The sequence below is a fragment of the Pollachius pollachius genome (genome assembly GCF_949987615.1).
Source record: "Pollachius pollachius genome assembly, chromosome: 12".
Taxonomy (NCBI): Eukaryota; Metazoa; Chordata; class Actinopteri; order Gadiformes; family Gadidae; genus Pollachius; species Pollachius pollachius.
The window spans coordinates 17532750-17555897 of NC_136945.1; the positions used below are offsets into that span (position 1 = coordinate 17532750).

General features: G+C 46.5%; 3 protein-coding genes across 5 annotated transcripts; 1 reads left to right on the forward strand and 2 right to left on the reverse strand.

Moving 5' to 3' along the window:
• Positions 1–1696: 1696 nt before the first annotated feature.
• Positions 1697–2635, forward strand: ora1 (olfactory receptor class A related 1; the record flags this gene model as incomplete). The annotated part of the gene is made up of 1 exon (XM_079747678.1): positions 1697–2635. The coding sequence occupies exon 1, from the start codon at positions 1706–1708 to the stop codon at positions 2633–2635; it is 930 nt and encodes a 309-aa protein (XP_079603804.1). The 5' UTR covers positions 1697–1705.
• A 3628-nt stretch (positions 2636–6263) lies between these two features.
• gpr61l (G protein-coupled receptor 61-like) lies at positions 6264–7610 on the reverse strand (the record flags this gene model as incomplete). Its single annotated transcript, XM_079748469.1, has 1 exon — positions 6264–7610. The coding sequence occupies one exon, from the start codon at positions 7608–7610 to the stop codon at positions 6264–6266; it is 1347 nt and encodes a 448-aa protein (XP_079604595.1).
• Positions 7611–9408: 1798 nt separating this feature from the next.
• Positions 9409–21375, reverse strand: parp3 (poly (ADP-ribose) polymerase family, member 3). 3 transcript variants are annotated; one of them, XM_079748467.1, is made up of 11 exons: positions 21259–21375; positions 20162–20357; positions 19768–19899; positions 18998–19177; positions 18066–18204; positions 17092–17315; positions 16142–16297; positions 15976–16062; positions 13385–13562; positions 12243–12386; positions 9409–11262 (listed from the first exon to the last, which is right to left on the reverse strand). In XM_079748467.1, the coding sequence occupies exons 2-11, from the start codon at positions 20345–20347 to the stop codon at positions 11090–11092; spliced, it is 1599 nt and encodes a 532-aa protein (XP_079604593.1). In that variant the 5' UTR covers positions 20348–20357; positions 21259–21375; the 3' UTR covers positions 9409–11089. The 3 variants fall into 3 exon arrangements, with proteins under 3 accessions (XP_079604593.1, XP_079604592.1, XP_079604594.1); XM_079748466.1 differs by having other exon boundaries at positions 20162–20398; positions 21259–21355; XM_079748468.1 differs by lacking the exon at positions 21259–21375 and adding an exon at positions 21169–21187.
• Positions 21376–23148: the final 1773 nt, after the last annotated feature.

Genomic DNA, 23148 nt, shown 5'->3' on the forward strand with positions numbered 1-23148 from the left:
GGAGGCTCCACCTAAACCTAACCCTAAATGGCATACCCTAGCTTTGATTGCCTAATTGAATGTCCAACGAGACAAACCATAATTTATCCAGAAAAGTGATATGTGATGCCCTTCTGTCTCTGGAATAGTAATAACCTCAACTGTCAATAGGCTTTTCTATTGAAACACCAGTGAGTAAGTAAGACAAACTTATCCCCAATGGGCACCCAATCAAGTGATGTTGTCTGTTCGAAACGAATCATTCAGCCCAGCCATACATACTTTGTGATCTACGCCAAACACGCATGTAAAACTAAATATATCATTATGTCATCAGTGTTCAAGCTACCTTAAACACATCAATAGAAAGCTGTTTAACTTGAGTAAGAGAATAGTGAGCGACAGTCAGGCCCTGATCGGGTGTAACCACTCCGTCACTCATTCATTATGCATCCCCGTTTCATTTCGGCGTGCATCTCATTCGCGGTCCTCCCCTGTTGCCGCTCTCCGCCTCCATACTATTCGAGAGCGTCGCCGCACCGTGCTGTTCGAGTCAAGGTCACTACCAGCTCTCTGCACTGAGGGAGCAAACATCTACTCATACAAATGATGCGTGTTGTTTTCATGAGGTGGGGAATACGGCCCTACGTTCTGTGGCTAATCACCAAGAACCTTGTGTCAAGGTTAAAACATACAATGTGTAAAAAGATAAATAGCGTTATCTCTTAGCTGCAAGTGGCCCAAACCGTTTATTTGTTATCCAATATGTATATTAGAGAATATTGTCTTATCAAATTGAGCGAAAACAAAGGTTATATATAAAGAAGCAACAGGGTAATTATCCTTGTCTCTGGGTAATTGTACATATTGTTGTATCCGTTTGACAGATGGAAAAATAACATGTTTTTCCCACCTGATTTGATAAATAACAACTTCCCCAGTACACAGGAAATAATCTAGTTCCAAACTGAAGTTCATCTAAACACACCTTCACCCTTAAGTGAGGGGTTCCTTAATGCGATAATATTATCCTGTGAATCCCCCACGGACACAGACGCTATAAAAGGAAATTACACGGGCTAATGATCACAGTTTGGCCAACAGGTGTGTATGTGTCATCAACAGCTACACTACAGGTGAGTTCACTATTCATATTGTATTGAGGTACTTATTTCAATATTTATGTGACTTATGTGTCTGTATATGAGTTCACTATTTAACTAGATTTATTGAACCAGTTTATCAACCTACGTGTATGGTTGTTGAGCCTTCATTGACAGGTCAGTGAAGACAGAAGACAGCTAAGAAGAGAATAAGGGGAATGGAAGCGGGGCAGACTGGGCAGGTCGGCATCAAACCGTAGCTCTACAAAACGCATTGCCTACACGCTTAGTTTGGTGAGCCACCAAACTGCCCAACTACTTGATTGGCTTTAGGGAGATGGTCAGTGGAATCAACTTGTTTTAATGTTCTAATAACAAAACACATGCCTATTACATTGTTTTGTTTTTTGTTTTTTTCTTGAGGATTTGATCCTTTTTATTGTATAGTGAGTAAGAAAGGAAAGGTTTGGGAGATGGTGGAGTTTTAATATATGCCGCTAAGGACCCCGGTCGCCACGCTAAGGACTGGGCCTTAATGGTATGCGCTCTACCTGGCGAACCACTGGGGCGCCCCTCATTGTTTTGTTTATAATGTGCTTTTCCTGCCCCATCGACCCCTGCAGATGGATCTCTGCGTGACCATCAAAGGCGTCTCCTTCCTACTGCAGACCGGCCTGGGCATCCTTGGCAACGCGCTTGTGCTCCTGGCCTACGTCCACATCGCCCACGGCGCCGACCACAAGCTCCTCCCCACCGACCTGATCCTGTGCCACCTGGCCTTCTCCAACCTGCTGCTGCTGCTGACGCGCTGCGTGCCCCAGACCATGACCGTGTTCGGCCTCCGCGACCTGCTGGACGACGCCGGCTGCAAGGTGGTCATCTACCTGTACCGCATCACCCGGGCGCTGTCCGTCTGCCTCACCTGCATGCTGAGCGTCTTCCAGGCGGCCACCCTGGCCCCCAACGCACCGCGCCTCAAGGCCACGCTGCCCGCCCTGGTGCTGCCCTCCTTCGCGGGGCTGTGGCTCCTCAACATGGCCGTCTGCATCGCCGCGCCCTTCTTCTCCATCGCCCCGCGCAACGGCACCGTGCCGGCGTTCACCCTCAACCTGGGCTTCTGCCACGTGGACTTCCGGGACTACCTGTCGTACGTGGTCAACGGCGTGGCCGTGTCGGTGCGGGACTTTGCCTTCGTGCTGCTGATGCTGCTGTCCAGCGGCTACATCCTGCTGATCCTCCACCGCCACAGCCGGCAGGTGCGGTCCATGCGGCGGGGGATGGCCCAGGGGGTGGAGGCGCGGGCGGCCAAGACGGTGGTCACCCTGGTGGTGCTGTACGCGGTGTTCTTTGGCATCGACAACGTGATCTGGATCTACATGCTGACGGTGGCCAAGGTGTCGCCGGTGGTGGCCGACATGAGGGTGTTCTTCTCCTCGAGCTACGCCTTCCTCAGCCCCTATTTCGTCATCTCGTCCAACAAGAAGATCAAGGGGAAGCTGGTGTGTGCGGTGGAACAGGAGCAGTCTCCGGCGGAGACTGCTCCTGAGAAATGACTTTTTTTAAACGAAAAGTTCCCTGAGTGAGATGCTCTCAGACATCGCTTCTGTAATTAGCTATTATGTGACTGTTTTAGTCTAAATAACAACCTTCATGCATGTAACGACTACAGTAGTCCTTTACATGCAAACGTCGTATATCAGAAGCAAACAGAACTCCAAAGGCTACTAAAGAATAGCTTTTTTGTCAAGTAACCTCTCCTGACCTTTGCATTTCGTTTTTATCTTGTTCTGCCTTCAGCATGCGCTCTGATTGGCTGAATGTGACGCAGGCTGGCAGCGAGCGTTTTAATAAATACTTTTATTACAGACTTGTATTTATTTATCATGCTATTGGTTTATTTATTTAATAGATTTGCATTTTGTATTGAGCCGTCCGCTGTGCGGGGTGCCCTTCCGCGGGCGGCCTCTGTGGACCCTGGCCCATCAGGCCCTCACTGGCTCCACCTTGGCCCCCCCTGGTGGCGAAATAACAAAACATAACAAATGACAACAAAAAACGTACCTTGCTCTGCTCCCTCCTCAGACTCCGCTTGCTGCATCTCCATATCCTCCTTTTCTCCCTTATCGTTTTTAACCTAAATTAAAAAAACAACAAAAAGATTAAAAACAAAAAATCAAACAATTATATGAAAAATAAAAAAATGAACAAATGAAACAAAAGGAATTGGAGATTATGTGAAAGTGCTCCCAGAATCTTCAGGACCTAGACTAACAAAAAATGTATAATATATATTCACATAGAACCTTTCCCTGTAATGAAGCACTCGTAGACCTGTGCTTATCCAATTGAGCCACCAGATGGCGCCAGTGGTCTTTAATCCATGACCTAAGCCCCACCTACAATTAAAACAAAATCTTCTGCTTGTTAATTTTTCACGACTAACGCGATGATTGACTGAAGAAATAAAACAACAATATATATCGACACGTCACATTACTTCTACAAAAGTACATTCATAAAGCAATACGTGTGGGTGCAGTACAGGCTCTCTACCGTTTAATCTCCAATGCTTGCATTGATTTAATAACTGATAAGAACAATTCATTTCTATTCCTTATGATGGAATCTTATTTTTATTCTGCGAGTTTTATTTACTTACTTTACTTCATATTTTGCCAACATGATCTAGAAGGTATTTCATCGAACAAAGAGGTAAATGCTGAACTGCATTGTCATAATAAACTCTTAAGCTTTACATTATTATAATAAAGCTTTACATTATTATGATAAACTCGCCAACGGCGGTGCCGGCCGAACAGGGCGACAGCGCGCGCGTCGGGAGAGCTCAGGGTTGATTGTCTGTGCTCAGCTCTCTTTGATCTGGAAACAGACAGGTTCTAGCCTTTTCCATCAGAGTGTTTCAATGACGCTCCCAACTCTGGTTTCACATTTTGACTCTGCTTCCAACCGTCTGATCTCAACTCTGCAGCCTTCTAGAGATGAATTCCACTGCCTTCAGGTCAGCGCTGTAGAACTACTTCATTTATATAAGGTCAACAGATGCAAATTCACAGAATTAATGCAATCACATATTGGGGAAGAACTACGGGAAAGAAGCATAAACCGACCTGGAGGAACTGAGCAGTGTTTTCCCATCAATACAGTTGGCCATATAGACACACCCTTCATTCAGGTTAATAAGTCAAGCTATTAATACTATATAACTGACCGTATAGCTTAACATAATAATAATAATAATAATAATAATAATAATAATAATAATAATAATAATAATAATAATAACAATAACGATAATAACAATAATAATAATAATAATAATAATAATAATGTATTATTTGAATAACTGTAGAAAAGTGACATAATTACCAGTTTACATTTCCTGTCTTCCTGGATCAATGAAATAGTCCTATCTTATTTTTGAAATCCAACAATTATTAAATACAATCGATTAAATTATAACACCTAAAATGCTGGTGTTTAGAATTCATTATCTAAAGAGAAAGTGCATAATGACACACACACACACACACACACACACACACAGACCGTGCGTTATTTATGGATTTCAAGTCAGAAATCCATAAAAAACGAGCCAGAGATATCTCATTACCATGGAGGCACCAGCGTAGAGGCAGCACCTCACCCTCCTTCTAGTGTGACGAGAGCTGAGAGCACACTGGAGTAAGAGATGGTGACCTCTTACTGTACGCTGGTGTAAAACCAGGAGACACCTTACTGTACGCTGGTGTAAAACCAGGAGACACCATACTCTACGCAGGGGTAAAACCAGAAGACACCTTACTGTACGCTGGTGTAAAACCAGGTGACACCTTACTGTACGCTGGTGTAAAACCAGGAGACACCTTACTGTACGCTGTTGTAAAACCAGGAGACACCTTACTGTACGCTGGTGTAAAACCAGGTGACACCTTACTGTACGCTGGTGTAAAACCAGGAGACACCTTACTGTAAGCAGGTGCAAAACCAGGAGACACCTTACTGTACGCTGGTGTAAAACCAGGAGACACCTTACTGTACGCTGGTGTAAAACCAGGAGACACCTTACTGTACGCTGGTGCAAAACCAGGAGACACCTTACTGTACGCTGGTGTTAAACCAGGAGACACCTTACTGTACGCAGGGTTAAAAGTACAACCCAATACATAAGACCTGTAACCGGGCAGCAAATCCTTCTTTAGTTGCTGTGACCGCAGTATCAGGACTTTTAGGCTGTTGGTGAACGAGCCAATGCAAACAACGACCAGTCATAAACTGCTCATCACCTGTGGAGCCTTATCAATACTCAAGGAGGTCTTCCTGGGTGAATGGAACAATGTGCTGATCCTTATTGTCGGCTGGAGCCCGGCAACGGCCACCCCCGTGTTCTTTTCACATGCTAATGAGTTATTTGAAGGTATAGGACATCGGTAATAACGCCACATTTTAAAGAGCGGCCCACTGGTTTCCAATCAGGGGAGCTAACAGCCGGCTGAATGGAGCTGGTTGCTATGTGAGTTCATGGCCTACTCAATTTCCATGACAACAAGGAGGGATGACATTCAGAGCCCGTCAGGCTGGCTCTGTAACACAGGGAAGGGGGAGGATTCAGAGGGGATGGAGGTGGAGAGATGTTGTCGTAGCCAAAAATATAGGTTTTATTTAGGTGTTGTTATCTAAACAGGATCCTATTGCAGTGTGTCAACTATTAATACAATGTCATTTAAAAAACGCCTACTCTGTCATTTTCATGTTATTTTGGTTATAAACTAGCATCAAACACATGCACATTTCCACATGTCTACAAACATATAAAGAATCTTCCAATTAATCAAACATTTTACATTAAAATACAACTCTATGACGTTAAGTCGAATATCAAGAATAAAGCCCAATGCATACAACCCATAATAACAACCAACGATACTGTAGTGGGCATCTAACAACACTAAGGTCTGGAGATAAACCCGCTGCTTCATGTCAACCATCGAACCAGGGGACCCCTTACTGTACGCAGGGGACCCCTTACTGTACGCAGGGGGCCCCTTACTGTACGCAGGGGGCCCCTTACTGTACGCAGGGGGCCCCTTACTGTACGCAGGTGTCACCCGTCTCCCCCATCCTGTCTCCCCTGTCCCCGACTCCCCCGTCCCGTCTCCCAAGTCACCCGTCTCCCCCCTGGCTCCCTGGTGGGCTGTCCCCGGGCGAGGCCCCTTCCTCTGGGATCTGCCCCGGGAGGTGCAGTGCCGCCGCCCCCCCCGCTGTGGTACGGGGGCTGCTTGCGAGGCAGCTGGAGGTGGTGGCGGCCGTGGCGTTGGTCCTCTGGATGAACTGCAGGAAGTTCTCCTGCAGCGAGCCCTCGTGGCTGGAGGCCGTGAGCTCCAGCGGCGGCGTCAGGCAGCAGCGCCGGAACTTGACCAGCTCCTCGCGGATCTGCCGGTTCAGCATGCCGTAGAAGAAGGGGTTGACGGCGAAGGACGAGTAGGCCAGCCAGGTGACGGCCTCCTCCATGACCCCGGGGCCCGGCGGGGCCGCGCTCAGCGAGGTCCGCAGGTGGAAGCTGAAGTAGGGCAGCCAGCAGAGCAGGAACTGGCCCACGATGAGCACCAGCGTGAGCGCCGCCTTGCCCCCGCTGAAGGCCCGCTCGGGGGACAGGCGGCGGGCCGCGCCGGCGGCGATGATGGTGGTCCGGCTGTCGACCGAGTCCGAGCGGCCCTTGGCCGGGTTGGTCCAGGCGGGCGCGGCGGTGGCGGCGGAGGCATTGGCGGCGGCGGTGGGGAGCTGCTGCATGGCGGCCGAGCGCGCCACCTTGTACACGGCGCAGTAGACGGCGAAGATGACCAGCGCGGGCAGCAGGAAGCACAGCACGCTGAAGAGCACGGCGAAGGCCCTGCGCAGCCGGCTGTGGCTCCAGTGCAGCGAGCAGTGGGCGGCGGCCATGGAGCTGTGGTTGCCGTAGGCGGGCCAGCCGAACAGCGTGACCAGCGCCAGCAGCGCCGCCTTGAGCCAGATGAAGAGCATGACGCCCACGGCCAGGTTGATGCTCATCCGGACCTCGTAGCGCATGGGGTGCACGATGTAGAAGTAGCGCTCCACGCTGATGGCCGTGATGGTGAGGACGGACAGGCAGACGAGGAAGACGTTGAGGAAGATGTAGACCTGACACTCGAGCACGGTGAAGACCACGCTGCCGAAGAAGGGCGAGCTGGAGATGATGCCGAGGGGCATGAGCAGGATGGCGCACAGCAGGTCCACCGCACACAAGTGGCACACCAGGGCGAAGCGCTTGAGGTGCGGCGCCCGCGCGATGGCCACCATGACCCCCGTGTTGGCCAGCAGCGCGATCAGGTTCAGGGTGACCATGCAGAACAGGCCCAGCAGGTCCTGGAGCTGGGACTGGGAGCTGGTCACCACCCCCGTGCCCGGGACGGTGGGCCCCCACAGGGAGTGGGTGAGGTTGTGGTGGGTGTCATCTGGCACAGAGAGCACAGGACCAGGCTGCCCGGCCATCCTCTGGTCAGCCCCAGCAGGTCGGATCCATTCTGAGGAACCTTCAATCTGGAGAGGAAAGAACGTGTTGTGTGTTAGTGTGTTGAACAGTTTGTTCATGTCCCAGTATCAATATGTTAGGTTTTATTCATGTCCCAGTATCAATATGTTAAGTTTTATTCATGTCTTAGTATCAATATGTTGAACGGTTAAGTCATGTCTCAGTATCAATATGTTAAGTTTATTCTTGTCTCAGTATCAATATGTTACGTTTATTCTTGTCTCAGTATCAATATGTTACATTTACTAAAGTCGCAGTATCAATATGTTAAGTTTATTCATGAATTGTTTTAACATGTTGAACAGTTTATTCATGTCTTAGTATCAATGTTATGTTTATTCATGTCTAAGTATCAATGTTAAGTTTATTCATGTCTTAGTATCAATATGTTAACAGTTTATTCATGTCTTAGTAACAATATGTTAACATTTTATTCATGTATTAGTATCAATATGTTAACAGTTTATTCATGTCTCAGTATCAATATGTTAAGTAGATTCATGTCTCAGTATCAATATGTTAAGTAGATTCATTTCTCTGTATCAATATGTTAACAGTTTATTCATGTCTCAGAATCAATATCATAACAGTTTATCCATGTCTCAGTATCAATATGTTAAGTAGATTCATGTCTCAGTATCAATAAGTAAACAGTTTATTCTGGTCTCAGTATCAATATGTTAATTATATTCATGTCTCAATATCAATAAGTAAACAGTTTATTCTGGTCTCAGTATCAATATGTTAATTGTATTCATGCCTCAGTATCAATAAGTAAACAGTTTATTCTGGTCTCAGTATCAATATGTTAATTGTATTCATGCCTCAGTATCAATAAGTAAAGTTTATTCTGGTCTCAGTATCAATATGTTAATTGTATTCATGCCTCAGTATCATGCCTTAATACTACCAGCCTCTCTTCCTCTCTCTTTTGCTGTGTGCATCGTGTTTATCTCGAAGTACTTACTGTTAACTAGAACATTCAATGACCTCATTCTATTCTAAAATAAATACATATTACATGAACATGTCACTGTTAGTGTCCATGCCGATAGGTCTGAAATGTATTCCTATATAGATTAAGACTGTTCATAGCCAAATTCCAAACTACCTAACATTGTCACTGTGTGGTAACGGTCACCTACCCTGTTATCCAGCCCTCTCAAGAGTCCAGGGAACCCAGGCTTTCACTGGACCAATCCCACGCTGATTCCAGTGGAAGCCTGAGATAAGCAAACTAAGGCATTCGTTAATCCCTCCAGTTATTCATTGGCATCTGGTGTGGCCCAAAGCATAATTAATGGATGTGTTGCAGTGAGCCCAGGTCTGTTCCTGTAACACCATCATCTAAGAACTGCTCTGTAATCCGTTCATCACTTCAGGGTTGAGAGGATGCTGTTCGTTTTCATCCTCCTCTCCTCCAGCTCTGTCATCTCTGCTGTGTATGGCAGTGACTGTCACACATTGTATGGCTGCCCCCCCCCCCCCAGCCCTCAGCCCCCTTCAGATGGACACCAGCTCCACTGTCCTTTCCTTGCGGAGCTTGGGGACGGCTGGGTCCTAAGGCCAGCTTTCTAAGGGGAAGTATGTACTGAATCAATACATTACTTCTAATACCTATAATGCATGATATAAGGAAATCAGTTTTACAATCATTATGCTACTTATTTATGCCCCCCTAGATCATCTTGTTCAACAGGTGGGAGACTACAACAATGTCAACAATATCAATGATAAACAACAAACATTACCATCAAGGGAGGTGGTCAGTATTGTTTATTGACTCATCATAGGGCGGCCATGGTGCAAAAAGGTTAAGGCAGTAGAATTCAACATAGAACCAGAATGGACGCCAGCGACACCCAGTGGTGGAGAAAATAACTTGACCGGAATATATTTTGGGTAAAGAATCTTTTAGTAATAACTATGTTATATTAAACCATAATATTAGGCAGTAAAAACCTAAAGTATATATTGTCTGTAAAATGATTGCAATATCCATATAGCAGCACTTGTATATTTCTAAAATGTTCTGTAAACATATATAGTGCTTTATTTATCACTAGTTTGTTCATCAGATGATACTGAGTAGCAGATAAAGGATGGCATGCAGGTACATTCTTCTCGCTTTCCATACGTTCTAGATGTACCGAACTGTGCAAACTGCAAAACTATGCATGGTGCTCTAGATAAATAAGGTGCACATTGCACCCTAAAACCTATTGATCGCAACTTCACCGCAAACTAGAGGTATCTGCAGCCTTCAAAATAACTCGTGACCAAAGGAAGCGAAGCTAGGGAGAAGGACAGAGGACAGCAGTGTAACAAACTTCCAGTGGTAGAAGACAAGAAAAGTTCCATGCTTTGACAATTCTTTAGAGGGACAGAGCCGACTATATAAGGCACCTTTTTATCGATTCACTGTCGAAAATGTCCAGTCAAACAGGCCAAAATATCCAAGTTATTATATAGTTATATATCCGAGCTATTAAGTGCATTTATAACTAAAGGTCTCAAGGTCTAAGAGTTAGGGTAAGCTCACCCTAACTCAAGGTCTAAGAGTTAGGGTAAGGTAACCCTAACTCTTAGACCTTGAGTTAGGGTGAGTTTACCCTAACTCACTTTGAGTTGTGGTTAGCAAACCCTAACTCTTAGACCTTTATTTAGTTAACCCTAACGCTTAGACCTTTGCCGTGTTCCAATATCCATACTATCCGTACTTACTAGCCTACGTTTGAGTACGTAGTGCGTTCCGATTCAGATCGGGCGAAAATAAGTGCACTGAAAGGAACGGATGGTGTACTCAAAACGGTCAAATCGCGAAGCGTGGATCGCCGTACACTTTTCGTTCTCAACGGCAGCCATCTTAGCTACGTGGCGGAAGAGGGCGGAGCCAGGATGAGCCAAAGTCGGCTCATTTTTTCACATAGCCTGCATTAATAGAGTTATTTTGTCGTTTTTATAGCTTTTTATAGCAGCTAGGCGTAAAGTGTTCACCGTTTAAAGTGGGATGTTTATTGCGGAGGAGGAGCCGCGGCGGCAGTCGTGATTGTAAATTCCGGTTAGTGCCCCACGGATTATTCGATTTGGCACAACACTGACATCTGAAAATTAGCGCTATATCCGCTATATCCGCACTTAGTGAGTGCGGATAGTGTACTTTGTTTAAGTGTACTCATGGAAGCATGGATATCGGAACACGGCAATTGAGTTAGGCTTAGCTAACCCTACCTCTTTGTCCTTTAGTTAGCTTACCCTAACTCTTAGACCTTGAGATAGGGTTAGCTAACCCTAACTCTTAGACCTTGAGATAGGGTTAGCTAACCCTAATTCTTAGACCTTGAGTTAGACAAAAAAAACAAGCAAATAGTGCAGCAAAACTTCCCAGCCAGACCCCATGAGAGGGGTGAGGAAGTGACTCTAGGCCCTCCTCCTATGTTCAGCGCATGTTCAGCTCCAGAAGGTACCGGATGCGACACTGACTCTCCTTGTAGATGAGGTACTCGCTGTTGGAGAAGTGGCTCTGCTTGAAATGACTCTGATTCAGGGCTTTGCCTTGGGCCACCACCACCTCCTTGCCATCCAGAGTGATGGTGGTGTCCTTGGAGGGGTCTGAAAAACAAAGAAACCGATCAATAAATACATCGTTAAAACTAGACTTTACTGACGTGAAGATGGCTAAGTGTTTCCCATACATAGCGCAACAAATTGATTCTGCTTATAAATATCGTTCCGTTCATTCATCACACAGACACAAGCGCGCATACAGGCCAATTGTGCGCGGGTACACCAACACTTATTGGATAAACCCGGGTATCATACATGCACACGCACTGACAGCGGATTCGCCCGCTCCTCCTCTCAACGCGCCTTCGAAGGCAAACCCGAAGCAGCGGGATATGTGAGGGATAATGTATAGAACGCCGGTCATTATCGGGAAAATAAGCCCCGACAGGGCGAAAAGGACTGCTGGGGGATTGCTCTGCCCTGAAGGGGCTTATTTTCGATAATGACCGGCGATGTTCTATACATTATCCCGCTTATTAAACGGCTACTTGCAATAACGAAAAAATAACTTCACATGGCGTGTCTTTTTACAATTTATTTGTTACCAGCATTCGTAGTGTTGATCAGCGGAGAAATAGTCGGCCAAAGACGTTGACGTCGCTTAGCAACCGAAGACGCTGGGGTTGACAAGTTACCGGTACTTGCGGAGTGATACCAAAGACGTCATTAGAGGCAAAAATCCTTTGTTTTCCTTGACAGTGGTCAATTATACTCATGATTATACTTAGCAACGGTGAATTATCAAATATAACTCACCGCCGGAAGTTGTGAAGGGCCCATGCAAGTGAACGGAACGTTCCATGGCATTGAGAAGACCCGTGTAATAATTGGGAAATGCGGTTCTAGTTTATATATATTACGGTGTTAGACCCCCAGGCTGTTCTGCCGGCGATTTCTGCCCCCCCCCCCACCCCGACGCGGAGTCAGGACTCCGCGTCTATTCTAGATTCTAGAGGGATCAGGAGCATGATGATGTTCCTTCTAGAGTCTAGGAGGAGCAGCATCAGGAGGAGGTGCGCTGGTACCTGGCTCCACCCGCCCCCGGGCCACCACGCTGTCGTAGCCGTCGGGAGCCTTCCTCAGGGAGCTGTCGTCTTTGGTGATGGTAAACTCCTTCCCCAGGGCCACCTCGTTCAGGAACATGACTCCCGTGTTCTTAGAGGCGCACACTGTGGGCCGTGACGTTGGAGAAGAACACGGTATGAATGACGTGGAGCTGGGGTAGCCGTTATGTTTAGAAGCATTGTTTCTCATATTTGTTGAAATTCTCTGAACATCCCGGAGGCAATCATTGAATCAATTGTTCTTACGGTTTCTTTAATAATTCTGGTATCTGTGGGAGCAGTCGCAGGCCTGTAATCAACCGTCCAATCATTTAATTCGGCCCAAATTAAATGATTGGACGGCCTACCTGTTTGTCAACTCAGCCCGTGCTCTCATTGGTCAGGACCGGTGGCTTCCACCAGGTTAGCAGAAGGGTCACTACAGCTAGCGACATAGTAACATATAATTACTTAGTACTATAAGTACTTAATACTTAGTATTATTGAATTCAGTATTAATAAAGTCAGAATCAGATTAGAGCTGACCCTATAACTGAGTAGGGCAGGGAATCACAGGGTACCTCACGGTACGATACGATATACGATACATGGCCAACGATACCGATAATATGGCCATACAACGATTCTGCGATAATCAATCCATTGTTAGACCTATCATGATACACGTCTAACGATGAATACAAAATGACAGTGAAATGGTAACTATATATATATATACAAATAAAATGTATATAGGTATATGTGTACTTACTATATGCTACAAGTGAACCTCCTAAGATGGCGCAATTTGATTGGTTTGCTATCTCGGGATATTGGGCAATATCCCATGATTGAGATATCGAACTTGGGATATTTTTTTCATCGCAAAATTTCCCGTGGGGAATAGCCCCTGAGACCGCTAAAAACAAATAAACCGCTAATAAAAAAAAAAAATCCCAGCAAAAAGTGTTATCTTGTTTATTTTCGGAGTGTTCACGTGTAGTATATACTAAAACAGTTATTCACCTCAGGTTCCGTGAATAGAGGGGAAAAACCCCCCGACCTTCGGTCTCGGGGGCTATTCCCCACTATTCACTTTAAATATTATACATGTTGCTTCTCACCGTATCCAGCAGACTTGCAGTTCTCCGAGGCGAAGTAGATCCCTCTCCCCACGCGGCCCCCGGAGTGAGGCATGATGCGCAGACCACCCTTCAGGATGGCCGCCACCACCGCGATGTTGGTCCCGTGCCACAGCAGACGCCGGTTGTCCAGCTTGTCGTTCTCGATGAAGCGCGCCCCCTGTGGTGCACAGAGAAGGGAGGGAGGTCATGGGGGAGGGGCAGGGTCCGCCAGTACGTCAGCGCTACGCTAAATACCAGCAGCTAGAGAAACATCACCTCATCCCCTAGTCAATCACCAGCAGCTAGAGAAACATCACCAGCAGCTAGAGAAACATCACCTCATCCTCTAGTTAATCACCAGCAGCTAGAGAAACATCACCTCATCCTCTAGTCAATCACCAGCAGCTAGAGAAACATCACCTCATCCTCTAGTTAATCACCAGCAGCTAGAGAAACATCACCTCATCCTGTAGTTAATCACCAGCAGCTAGAGAAACATCACCTCATCCCCTAGTCAATCACCAGCAGCTAGAGAAACATCACCTCATCCTCTAGTTAATCACCAGCAGCTAGAGAAACATCACCTCATCCCCTAGTCAATCACCAGCAGCTAGAGAAACATCACCTCATCCCCTAGTCAATCACCAGCAGCTAGAGAAACATCACCTCATCCCCTAGTCAATCACCAGCAGCTAGAGAAACATCACCTCATCCTCTAGTTAATCACCAGCAGCTAGAGAAACATCACCTCATCCCCTAGTCAATCACCAGCAGCTAGAGAAACATCACCTCATCCTCTAGTCAATCACCAGCAGCTAGAGAAACATCACCTCATCCTCTAGTCAATCACCAGCAGCTAGAGAAACATCACCTCATCCTCTAGTTAATCACCAGCAGCTAGAGAAACATCACCTCATCCTCTAGTTAATCACCAGCAGCTAGTGAAACATCACCTCATCCTCTAGTTAATCACCAGCAGCTAGAGAAACATCACCTCATCCTCTAGTTAATCACCAGCAGCTAGAGAAACATCACCTCATCCTCTAGTTAATCACCAGCAGCTAGAGAAACATCACCTCATCCTCTAGTCAATCACCAGCAGCTAGAGAAACATCACCTCATCCTCTAGTTAATCACCAGCAGCTAGAGAAACATCACCTCATCCTCTAGTTAATCACCAGCAGCTAGAGAAACATCTCCTCATCCTCTAGTCAATCACCAGCAGCTAGAGAAACATTACCTCATCCTCTAGTCAATCACCAGCAGCTAGAGAAATATTACCTCATCCTCTAGTTAATCACCAGCAGCTAGAGAAACATCACCTCATCCTCTAGTTAATCACCAGCAGCTAGTGAAACTAGGGATGGGACAGAATATCAGATTATTCGATTATTCGTTCCCATTTGGACCGTTACCATTTTTCCTTTTTCAAATAAACAAGAATCGGACGGAACTAATGTTGGACACCTCGAAGGGCATTATCCCGCTTATACCTGTATATTTGTGACTGTATATTTTTACTGCCATGCGAGCCGCAAATAGAGCCTTGGTGAGCCGCGCAATGAGTAACGTTGCATCACCTCACCCTCTAGTTAAACATCACCTCACCCTCTAGTGAAACATCACCTCATCCTCTAGTTAAACATCACCTCACCCTCTAGTTAAACATCACCTCATCCTCTAGTGAAACATCACCTCATCCTCTAGTGAAACATCACCTCATCCTCTAGTTAAACATCACCTCACCCTCTAGTTAAACATCACCTCATCCTTTAGTGAAACATCACCTCATCCTCTAGTTAAACATCACCTCATCCTCCAGTTAAACATCACCTCATCCTCTAGTTAAACATCACCTCACCCTCTAGTTAAACATCACCTCATCCTTTAGTGAAACATCACCTCATCCTCTAGTTAAACATCACCTCATCCTCTAGTTAAACATCACCTCACCCTCTAGTTAAACATCACCTCATCCTCTAGTGAAACACCACCTCATCCTCTAGTTAAACTTCACCTCATCCTTTAGTGAAACATCACCTCATCCTCTAGTTAAACATCACCTCATCCTCTAGTTAAACATCACCTCATCCTCTAGTTAAACATCACCTCACCTTCTAGTTAAACATCACCTCATCCTCTAGTGAAACATCACCTCATCCTCTAGTTAAACATCACCTCATCCTTTAGTGAAACATCTCCTCATCCTCTCGTTAATCATCACCTCATCCTCTAGTTAAACATCACCTCTTCCTCTAGTTAAACATCACCTCATCCTCTAGTTAAACATCACCTCACCCTCTAGTTAAACATCACCTCATCCTCTAGTTAAACATCACCTCATCCTCTAGTTAAACATCACCTCATCCTCTAGTTAATCATCACCTCATCCTCTAGTTAAACATCACCTCATCCTCTAATTAAACATCACCTCATCCTCTAGTTAAACATCACCTCATCCTCTAGTTAAACATCACCTCATCCTCTAGTTAAACATCACCTCATCCTCTAGTTAAACACAAGCAGCTAGTTAAACATCACCTCATCCTCTAGTTAAACATCACCTCACCCTCTCACCAGGCAGCTCTCACCTCATCCTCTCGATTGACCTTCCAGACGTTGTTGATCGTGGGGCGGTTGTAGTCGTCGGCCGTCACCTTCAGATACTCTTCAATGATCTTAAGGGTGGGTACAGAAGAGCCGTGAGACACAGGCCAGCTGAGGGACACCATGAAGAAGGTAACCTCCTCCCCTCACCTTGAACTCCTCTGTGGCGCCGTCCAGAAGCTCCAGGCTGCACTTCAGGGAGTTGTAGTTCTGGTCCACAGGGTGAGGGACGTCCTCCACCTTCTCCGCCAGAGCCTTCTCCGTCTCCGACTGCAGAGTCTGGGCGATCTCAATGTCGGCCAGCACCTGAAGACAGAGAGAGCATTGTGTTAACAGGGGGAGAGAGAGAGAGAGACAGAAACAGAGAGAGCATTGGTATTAACTCACACACACACACAAGGCATTTTTACACTGCTAAGCCGGTACAGTCGCGGCTTGTCACACCCTGCATTGGAGTAGGTTCATTGGTTCATTGGAGTAGGGGGATAGTAGACCTCTTTAGAATAATTTGCATACTCTGAATGTTTATTTTTTTTGAGGGCTGAGATGCCAACATATTCTTTATTTTGCTTTTCATCCCGACAAAAGCCTCGTATAAGCCTCTGCTGCTTTCTCGTATATCGCACAATCTTTCCCGGTCTTCGTTAAATGCGACTGCATCACCTTCCTTCCCATGATGGTCAGCAGCTCGCGGGTATCACCGTCTCTCCAGTTACAACGACCCATTTTGTTATCGCTGCGTTGTCTCTGTTGTAGAGACAACGCAGTAACACCTCTACCCAAGTCCCTCCCCTGGAGCCGTGAAGCCTTCTAATTGCATTTACATGAAAAGGAAACCCCCAATATGTGTAGGGTCCGAGAGGGTAAATTTGGGTGCGAAATCAAGCCGATATATATTAACCCGGTCAGTGTAAACGCGCGGACCATACCGGGAAAAGGGGGGGCATAAGACGGGCATATTTGGCAGTGTAAAAATGTTTACACACACACGCACACACATACACACACACACACAGACAGACAGACAGACAGACAGACAGACAGACAGACAGACAGACAGACAGACAGACAGACAGAGAGAACAAGAGAGATCCCGTCACCATGAGCATCTCCTTCTTCTTGTCGATGATCTCCTGTTGGTCGATGACGGGCGGGCGGTTGCGGCCGAAGTTGTGCGGCACCGTGGTGAAGAAGCGAGAGGACAATGCCTCCAGCGCCTTCCGGGGGCTCCGCTTGGCCAGCGCCGCCTCCATCTCCTCCAGCACCTCGAAGCCCTTGGCGATCTGCATCTTACTCAGCTTGCCTAAGGGCATCTTCTTAATGTCTGACGGACACACACAGACACAGACACAGTTACTCATCTGGTCAATTGGCCTCTCCGAGCTCCCGTCCCAAGAGACACTCCAGGGAGGTCTCTCTGCACACGTGCTGCGGTCATGAAGATAGGTTGTCGTATTGCTGTTATATATGTCCTATGTTACCAAACCTATGTTACCAACTCCAGCATTGTAGCACTAGCACAACAGTTTCACCTAGCCTGTTGTTACAGAGGACAGGCTAGCATTGTAGCACTAGCACAACAGTGTCACCTAGCCTGTTGTTACAGGGGACAGGCTAGCATTGTAGCACTAGCACAACAGTTTCACCTAGCCTGTTGTTACAGGGGACAGGCTAGCATTGTAGCACTAGGACAACAGTTTCACCTAGCCTGTTGTTACAGGGGACAGGCTAGCATTGTAGCACTAGGACAACAGTGTCACCTAGCCTGTAGTTACAGGGGACAGGCTAGTATTGTAGCACTAGCACAACAGTGTCACCTAGCCTGTAGTTACAGGGGACAGGCTAGTATTGTAGCACTAGCCCAACAGTGTCACCTAGCCTGTAGTTACAGGGGACAGGCTAGTATTGTAGCACTAGCACAACAGTGTCACCTAGCCTGTTACATATGACAGGGCAAACCTGAAGATCAGGACTCTTCTCTCTCTCCATTGGTGGGCAATGATACATTTCAACATGTCTGTTGAAAGTGTTCAGCCACACCAAAGACAACAGACTTGGCAGCGGATACACCTACCCAGGTTCATGCATTCCATCGCTTCTTTAAACATATTTTGGCTGAAGATGAGTTCCACCAGCTTCTGGGTCGGAGGGTCCAGAGTCACTGGAAGGACGTTCTTGACGATCTTTACCGCCTTCCCGTCCACCTCGTCCACCTGATTAGAGAGACCATCTGGAGGTTAGAGACCAGAGACCAGAGAGCCATCTGGTCTGGAGCCCTCTGTAGTCTAGTCTCACCACGGGGAGACTAGAGACCAGAGAGCCATCTGGTCTGGAGCCCTCTGTAGTCTAGTCTCACCACGGGGAGACTAGAGACCAGAGAGCCATCTGGTCTGGAGCCATCTGTAGTCTAGTCTCACCACGGGGAGACTAGAGACCAGAGAGCCATCTGGTCTGGAGCCCTCTGTAGTCTAGTCTCACCACGGGGAGACTAAGAGACCAGAGAGCCATCTGGTCTGGAGCCCTCTGTAGTCTAGTCTCACCACGGGGAGACTAGAGACCAGAGAGCCATCTGGTCTGGAGCCCTCTGTAGTCTAGTCTCACCACGGGGAGACTAGAGACATATCTGCTCTGGGATCGGTCAATATTGTCCCATCAACATCTGTGGATGCTCTACTGGTCATACTGGTCCATGTGTGGACGCTCTACTTGCCATACTGGTCCATGTGTGGATACTCTACTGGCAAAACTGGTCCATGTGCGGATGCTCTACTGGCCATACTGGCCCATGTGCGGATGCTCTACTGGCCATACTGGCCCATAGGTGGATACCCTACTGGTCATACTGGTCTATGTGTGGATACACTACTTGCCCCTTGTGGGGGGTAGAGTATACACACATAGATCCTATATGACCCTTCTGGTCATACTGGCCCATGTGTGGATACCCTACTGGTCATACTGGCCCATGTGCGGATACCCTACTGGTCATACTGGCCCAGCCGTTACCTTGACCTCGGCGTCAGCCTCCCCGTCCACCTCGATCAGGGTGTACTTCCCCTTCTGGGCCACGAAGTTGTCCCGGTCCGCCCAGTTGTTCTTCGTCTTGTCTTTGAACTTCTTCTCAAAGTCCTTGATGGCCTGGTCTGAGCTGTAGGGGACGGAGGACGCCCCTTTCCCCGCCTCTCCCTGGGTTTGGATTAGAGAGAGACACCACGTGAGCGAGGCGTCCAGAACTACCCGACATGTGAGGGATGCTAACGGCATGGTGTTAACATTACAGTCGACATATTATACCACCAGGTTTTAGTGGGATTAGCCGTTACAAGACGTTTGGAAAATCTGCCTCTTCTGACATCACAGGTGGGTGTACTCACCTAGATGTATGACGGATAGATGAGCAACGTTTGCTACAGTCAACTGGGTAGGCTGGTAGACTGATCTATCCAGCATACATCTAGGTGGACAGGCCCACTTGTGATGTCAGAAGAGGCATATTTTCAAAACGGCTTATAAGGGCCAATCACACTCACCTGGTGGTATAATATGTCACCTTTAAAAATATATAATTACAGCAAGATCAACACAGAGATCCACATCAATAAAAGATTTAGATCGTCCCTTTAAGGCCCAATGAGAACTGGTTTGAGCCGGACGAATGAGAACCGGTTTGCGCAGAACGTATGAGAACCGCTTTGACCCGGACGCATGAAAACCAGTTTGGGCCTGCCGTATGAGAACCGGTTTGAACCGGACATATGAGAGCCAGTTTGTCGTACCACGCGGCCCCAGCGGCTCCAGCAGTAGTAGGAATCCTCCGCCTTGAGGACCTGGATCACGTAGAACTTGTTGTTGTTCTTGTTGTCTTCAATGTTGGTCTGGTTCAGCATACAGTCGTAGTCTTCAAACACCTGGAAGACAACATTGAGGATTACCCCAACAACATGGAGGATTACCCAAACATTTTATATAATATTAAACTTCCCATGGATTCAGACAAAGTCAATTGAAATGGAGTGTATATATATTTTTCGGTAGCATATATACACATGTAAATATTGCTATTTATAGGAATACTGATACTTACATTTCAGTATTCCTATTAAAAGTACCTAACCCAATGTGATGGCTCTGGGTTCATACTGAGCCTTACTCGCGCTTTACGTCGCTCACCTCGGCACTGGGGATACCGCATCGCTCATCCACCTTCCTGCTCCCCTTGACCTCCGGCCCGGCCGCCTTCAGGGCCTCCTTGGCCGCCCTGAAGGCGTCCTGGGGCTTGGGCGTCTCCTCCGGCTCCGGCTTCACCTTCTTCCCTCCTGCCTTGCTGGAGGCCGCAGCCCTCCTCTTTGGCGCCATGATTCCTGATCTGCGGTCCGTTCCGACACAGGCAGAAAGCACTAAACCAGACTGAGAGTATAAAGTTTACTTGAGGGTGACTTATTACACCACCAGGTGTGAGTGTGATTAGCCGTTACAAGCCGTTTTGAAAATCAGCCTCTGACATCACGTGTGTCGACATAAATGTATGACGGATAGATGTGCAACGTTTGCTACAGTCCACTGGGTAGGCTGGTAGAGTGATCTATCCAGCGTACATCTAGGTGGACACGCCCACTTGTGATGTCAGAAGAGGCGGATTTTCAAAAAGGCTTGGAACGGCTTATCACACTCACACCTGGTGACGTAATATGTCACCTTTAACACATATTATTAGCACGCATATAATTGGTTCCCAAGCTGAGGATGACCACGTGCATCTGCAACTCTACAGGCTGACGACCCCAGGGACAGATCTAAAAGATCTAGTAGATGGGACAGAAGATCTAGACTCTAGATCCTCTGTCCCTCCAGTCAGCCTCAAGTCTAGATCCTCTAGAATCTAGAGCCTTGAGGCTGACAGGATCTAGACTTCAGGCTGAGAGGATCTAGACTTCAGGCTGAGGACACAGGAGGATCTAAACTTCAGGCTGAGATGCTCTAACTTCAGGCTGACTGGATGCAGTGGGCCGAGGTCCTCACTGCGCCAACAGATCGCTGAAGGTTCATTGTTTACTATCCGGTTCTGTGGTTGATGGACACTACAGTTTGGCTGCGTTTGCACCGTATGCGATATCAGACCATTGATGTGTCTTACAGAACCACGAAAGGGTTTTAATGATGAAGAAGTAGCGACTCACCCACTTCAGAACCCGAATTAACTTTAGACCGAGGCTACTTCGTAAACTGCGTAAAGTCGACAGCCTCAGAGCACCGAGTGGCCAACTTACAGTCAGACAGGAAGACTAGGATGACCGGGATGAGATGTAAGACCAAGAAGACCAGGACAAGCAAGAAGACCGAGACGAGCAGAGAGATCAGACAGACCAGGAAGAGCACTGATACCAGGGGGCGGGTCATGTGGGCGGAGCCTGACTATCTACGTCATTGTCGCCTTCTCTTCTTGTTTTCTCCTCATCATCACCAACGTGTCTTCGTGGAGGAATTTATCTTAACTTATTAAGACTGGATCGACGTCGTGTAGGGAAAATGCAGAAAATTCAATAATAATTATTATTCAACATCATTTTCATCAGCTAAGGCTTAATAATGTAGTGCGTTACATTGTTTTATTTCAATTGAATTGTCTGGCCGCCAACAAAGGGTGATTTTTGTGTGTTGCTGATATTTAATCAATATATCCATTGATGAAAAATAAGTGCCTATCGTTACTTGTTATTCGTTGAGAAAGTGTTTTCAGTTGTACACCGGAAGCCCAACAGAGGGCAGTGTTTGCCCACAGCTGATCTAAGGGCAGTGTCTCACCACAGCTGATCTAAGGGCAGTATTTCGCTACACCTTAGCTAAGGCAGTGTTTGACCACCTGATCCCTAACGATGCTCCGCGATCTGTGCTCATAAAGTCATGAAATATGAATCATTCACAGAGCAGTTTTGGAAATCTTATTATTGAATTAATATATATATTGTATTGCTTGTTGGTATCGGCTAAATGTTTGATAGTGAGAACAAAAGTGACTATAGCAGAGGTCAGATTATATTGTGTCAGAAATGCCTCAATAAGAAATCAAATTTGATCGCCATAGTCCCTTGTAGATATACATGAACATTGTTATGCATTGCATTCGTAGCTGAGGAGCTCTAATTGTTGTATTGACACATTATATATAGAGTATACTATATTGACAGATAATAAGGGTTAAATTGATACATCACAATATGTTGGCTTAGCAACCCAATCTCTGACGTATATTAGTGTTCTGAATAATGTAAGAATAACCATTTAGTCTGTTTGATATGAATAAAAAACACATTTTTTATTTACATAAATTACAGAAAGCACAAACTGGTTCACCAAAATCTACATTAAAAACATCTCGTATATATTACATTTAACAGCTTTACTATTATTTACTCCATGTTGCAAGAAGAATCTTCAGTAAAAAGAAGGAGACATGGAACTGGCTGAGGGTTCACCTCACTCTCACCCTTAGAAGGGATACTTGTTAGGGTTAGGGTTAGGGTCAGGGTGAGGGTCAGGGTGAGGGCTAGGGTGAGGGTTAGCCAGGGCTAACCCTCACCCTAAGCCTTAGAAGGGATACTTGGAAATGTGTTGGCATCTCATTTAAATCTCTAGTAAAAAAGAAGAAGGAACAATGGAAGCGGGACGTGTATCACAGCACTCAGAGGACAACAACCAGGACTCTGTGTAACCGCTTTAATATCCAGAACACCTGAATCAGGAACAGTGGTTATATAACAGGGTGGGTTAGGGTTAGGGTTAGCCCTAACCCTAACCCTGATCAGGACTAGTGGTTATATAACAGGGTGGGTTAGGGCTAGGGTTAGCCCTAACCCTAACCCTGATCAGGACTAGTGGTTATATAACAGGGTGGGTTAGGGTTAGGGTAAGTGCTTACTCTTAGGGTTAGGGCAAACCCAACCCTAACCCTGATCAGGACTAGTGGTTATATAACAGGATGGGTTAGGGTTAGGGTAAGTGCTTACTCTTAGGGTTAGGGCAAACCCAACCCTAACCCTGATCAGGACTAGTGGTTATATAACAGGATGGGTTAGGGTTAGGGCTAAGTCAAGTCTAACCTTGATCAGGACTAGTGGTTATATAACAGGGTGGGTTAGGGCTAGGGCTAGGGTTAGGCC

Bases quoted from the DNA above. Each gene is read 5' to 3' on its own strand.
- parp3 (XM_079748467.1), bottom strand. From the start codon at position 20,347: ATGGCGCCAAAGAGGAGGGCTGCGGCCTCCAGCAAGGCAGGAGGGAAG. The intron at 18,205-18,997 runs GTAACGGCTGGG...CTCTCTAATCAG, and splicing joins AGGCTGACGCCGAGGTCAAG to GTGGACGAGGTGGACGGGAA. The intron at 16,063-16,141 runs GTGAGGGGAGGA...CCCACCCTTAAG, and splicing joins GCGCCACAGAGGAGTTCAAG to ATCATTGAAGAGTATCTGAA.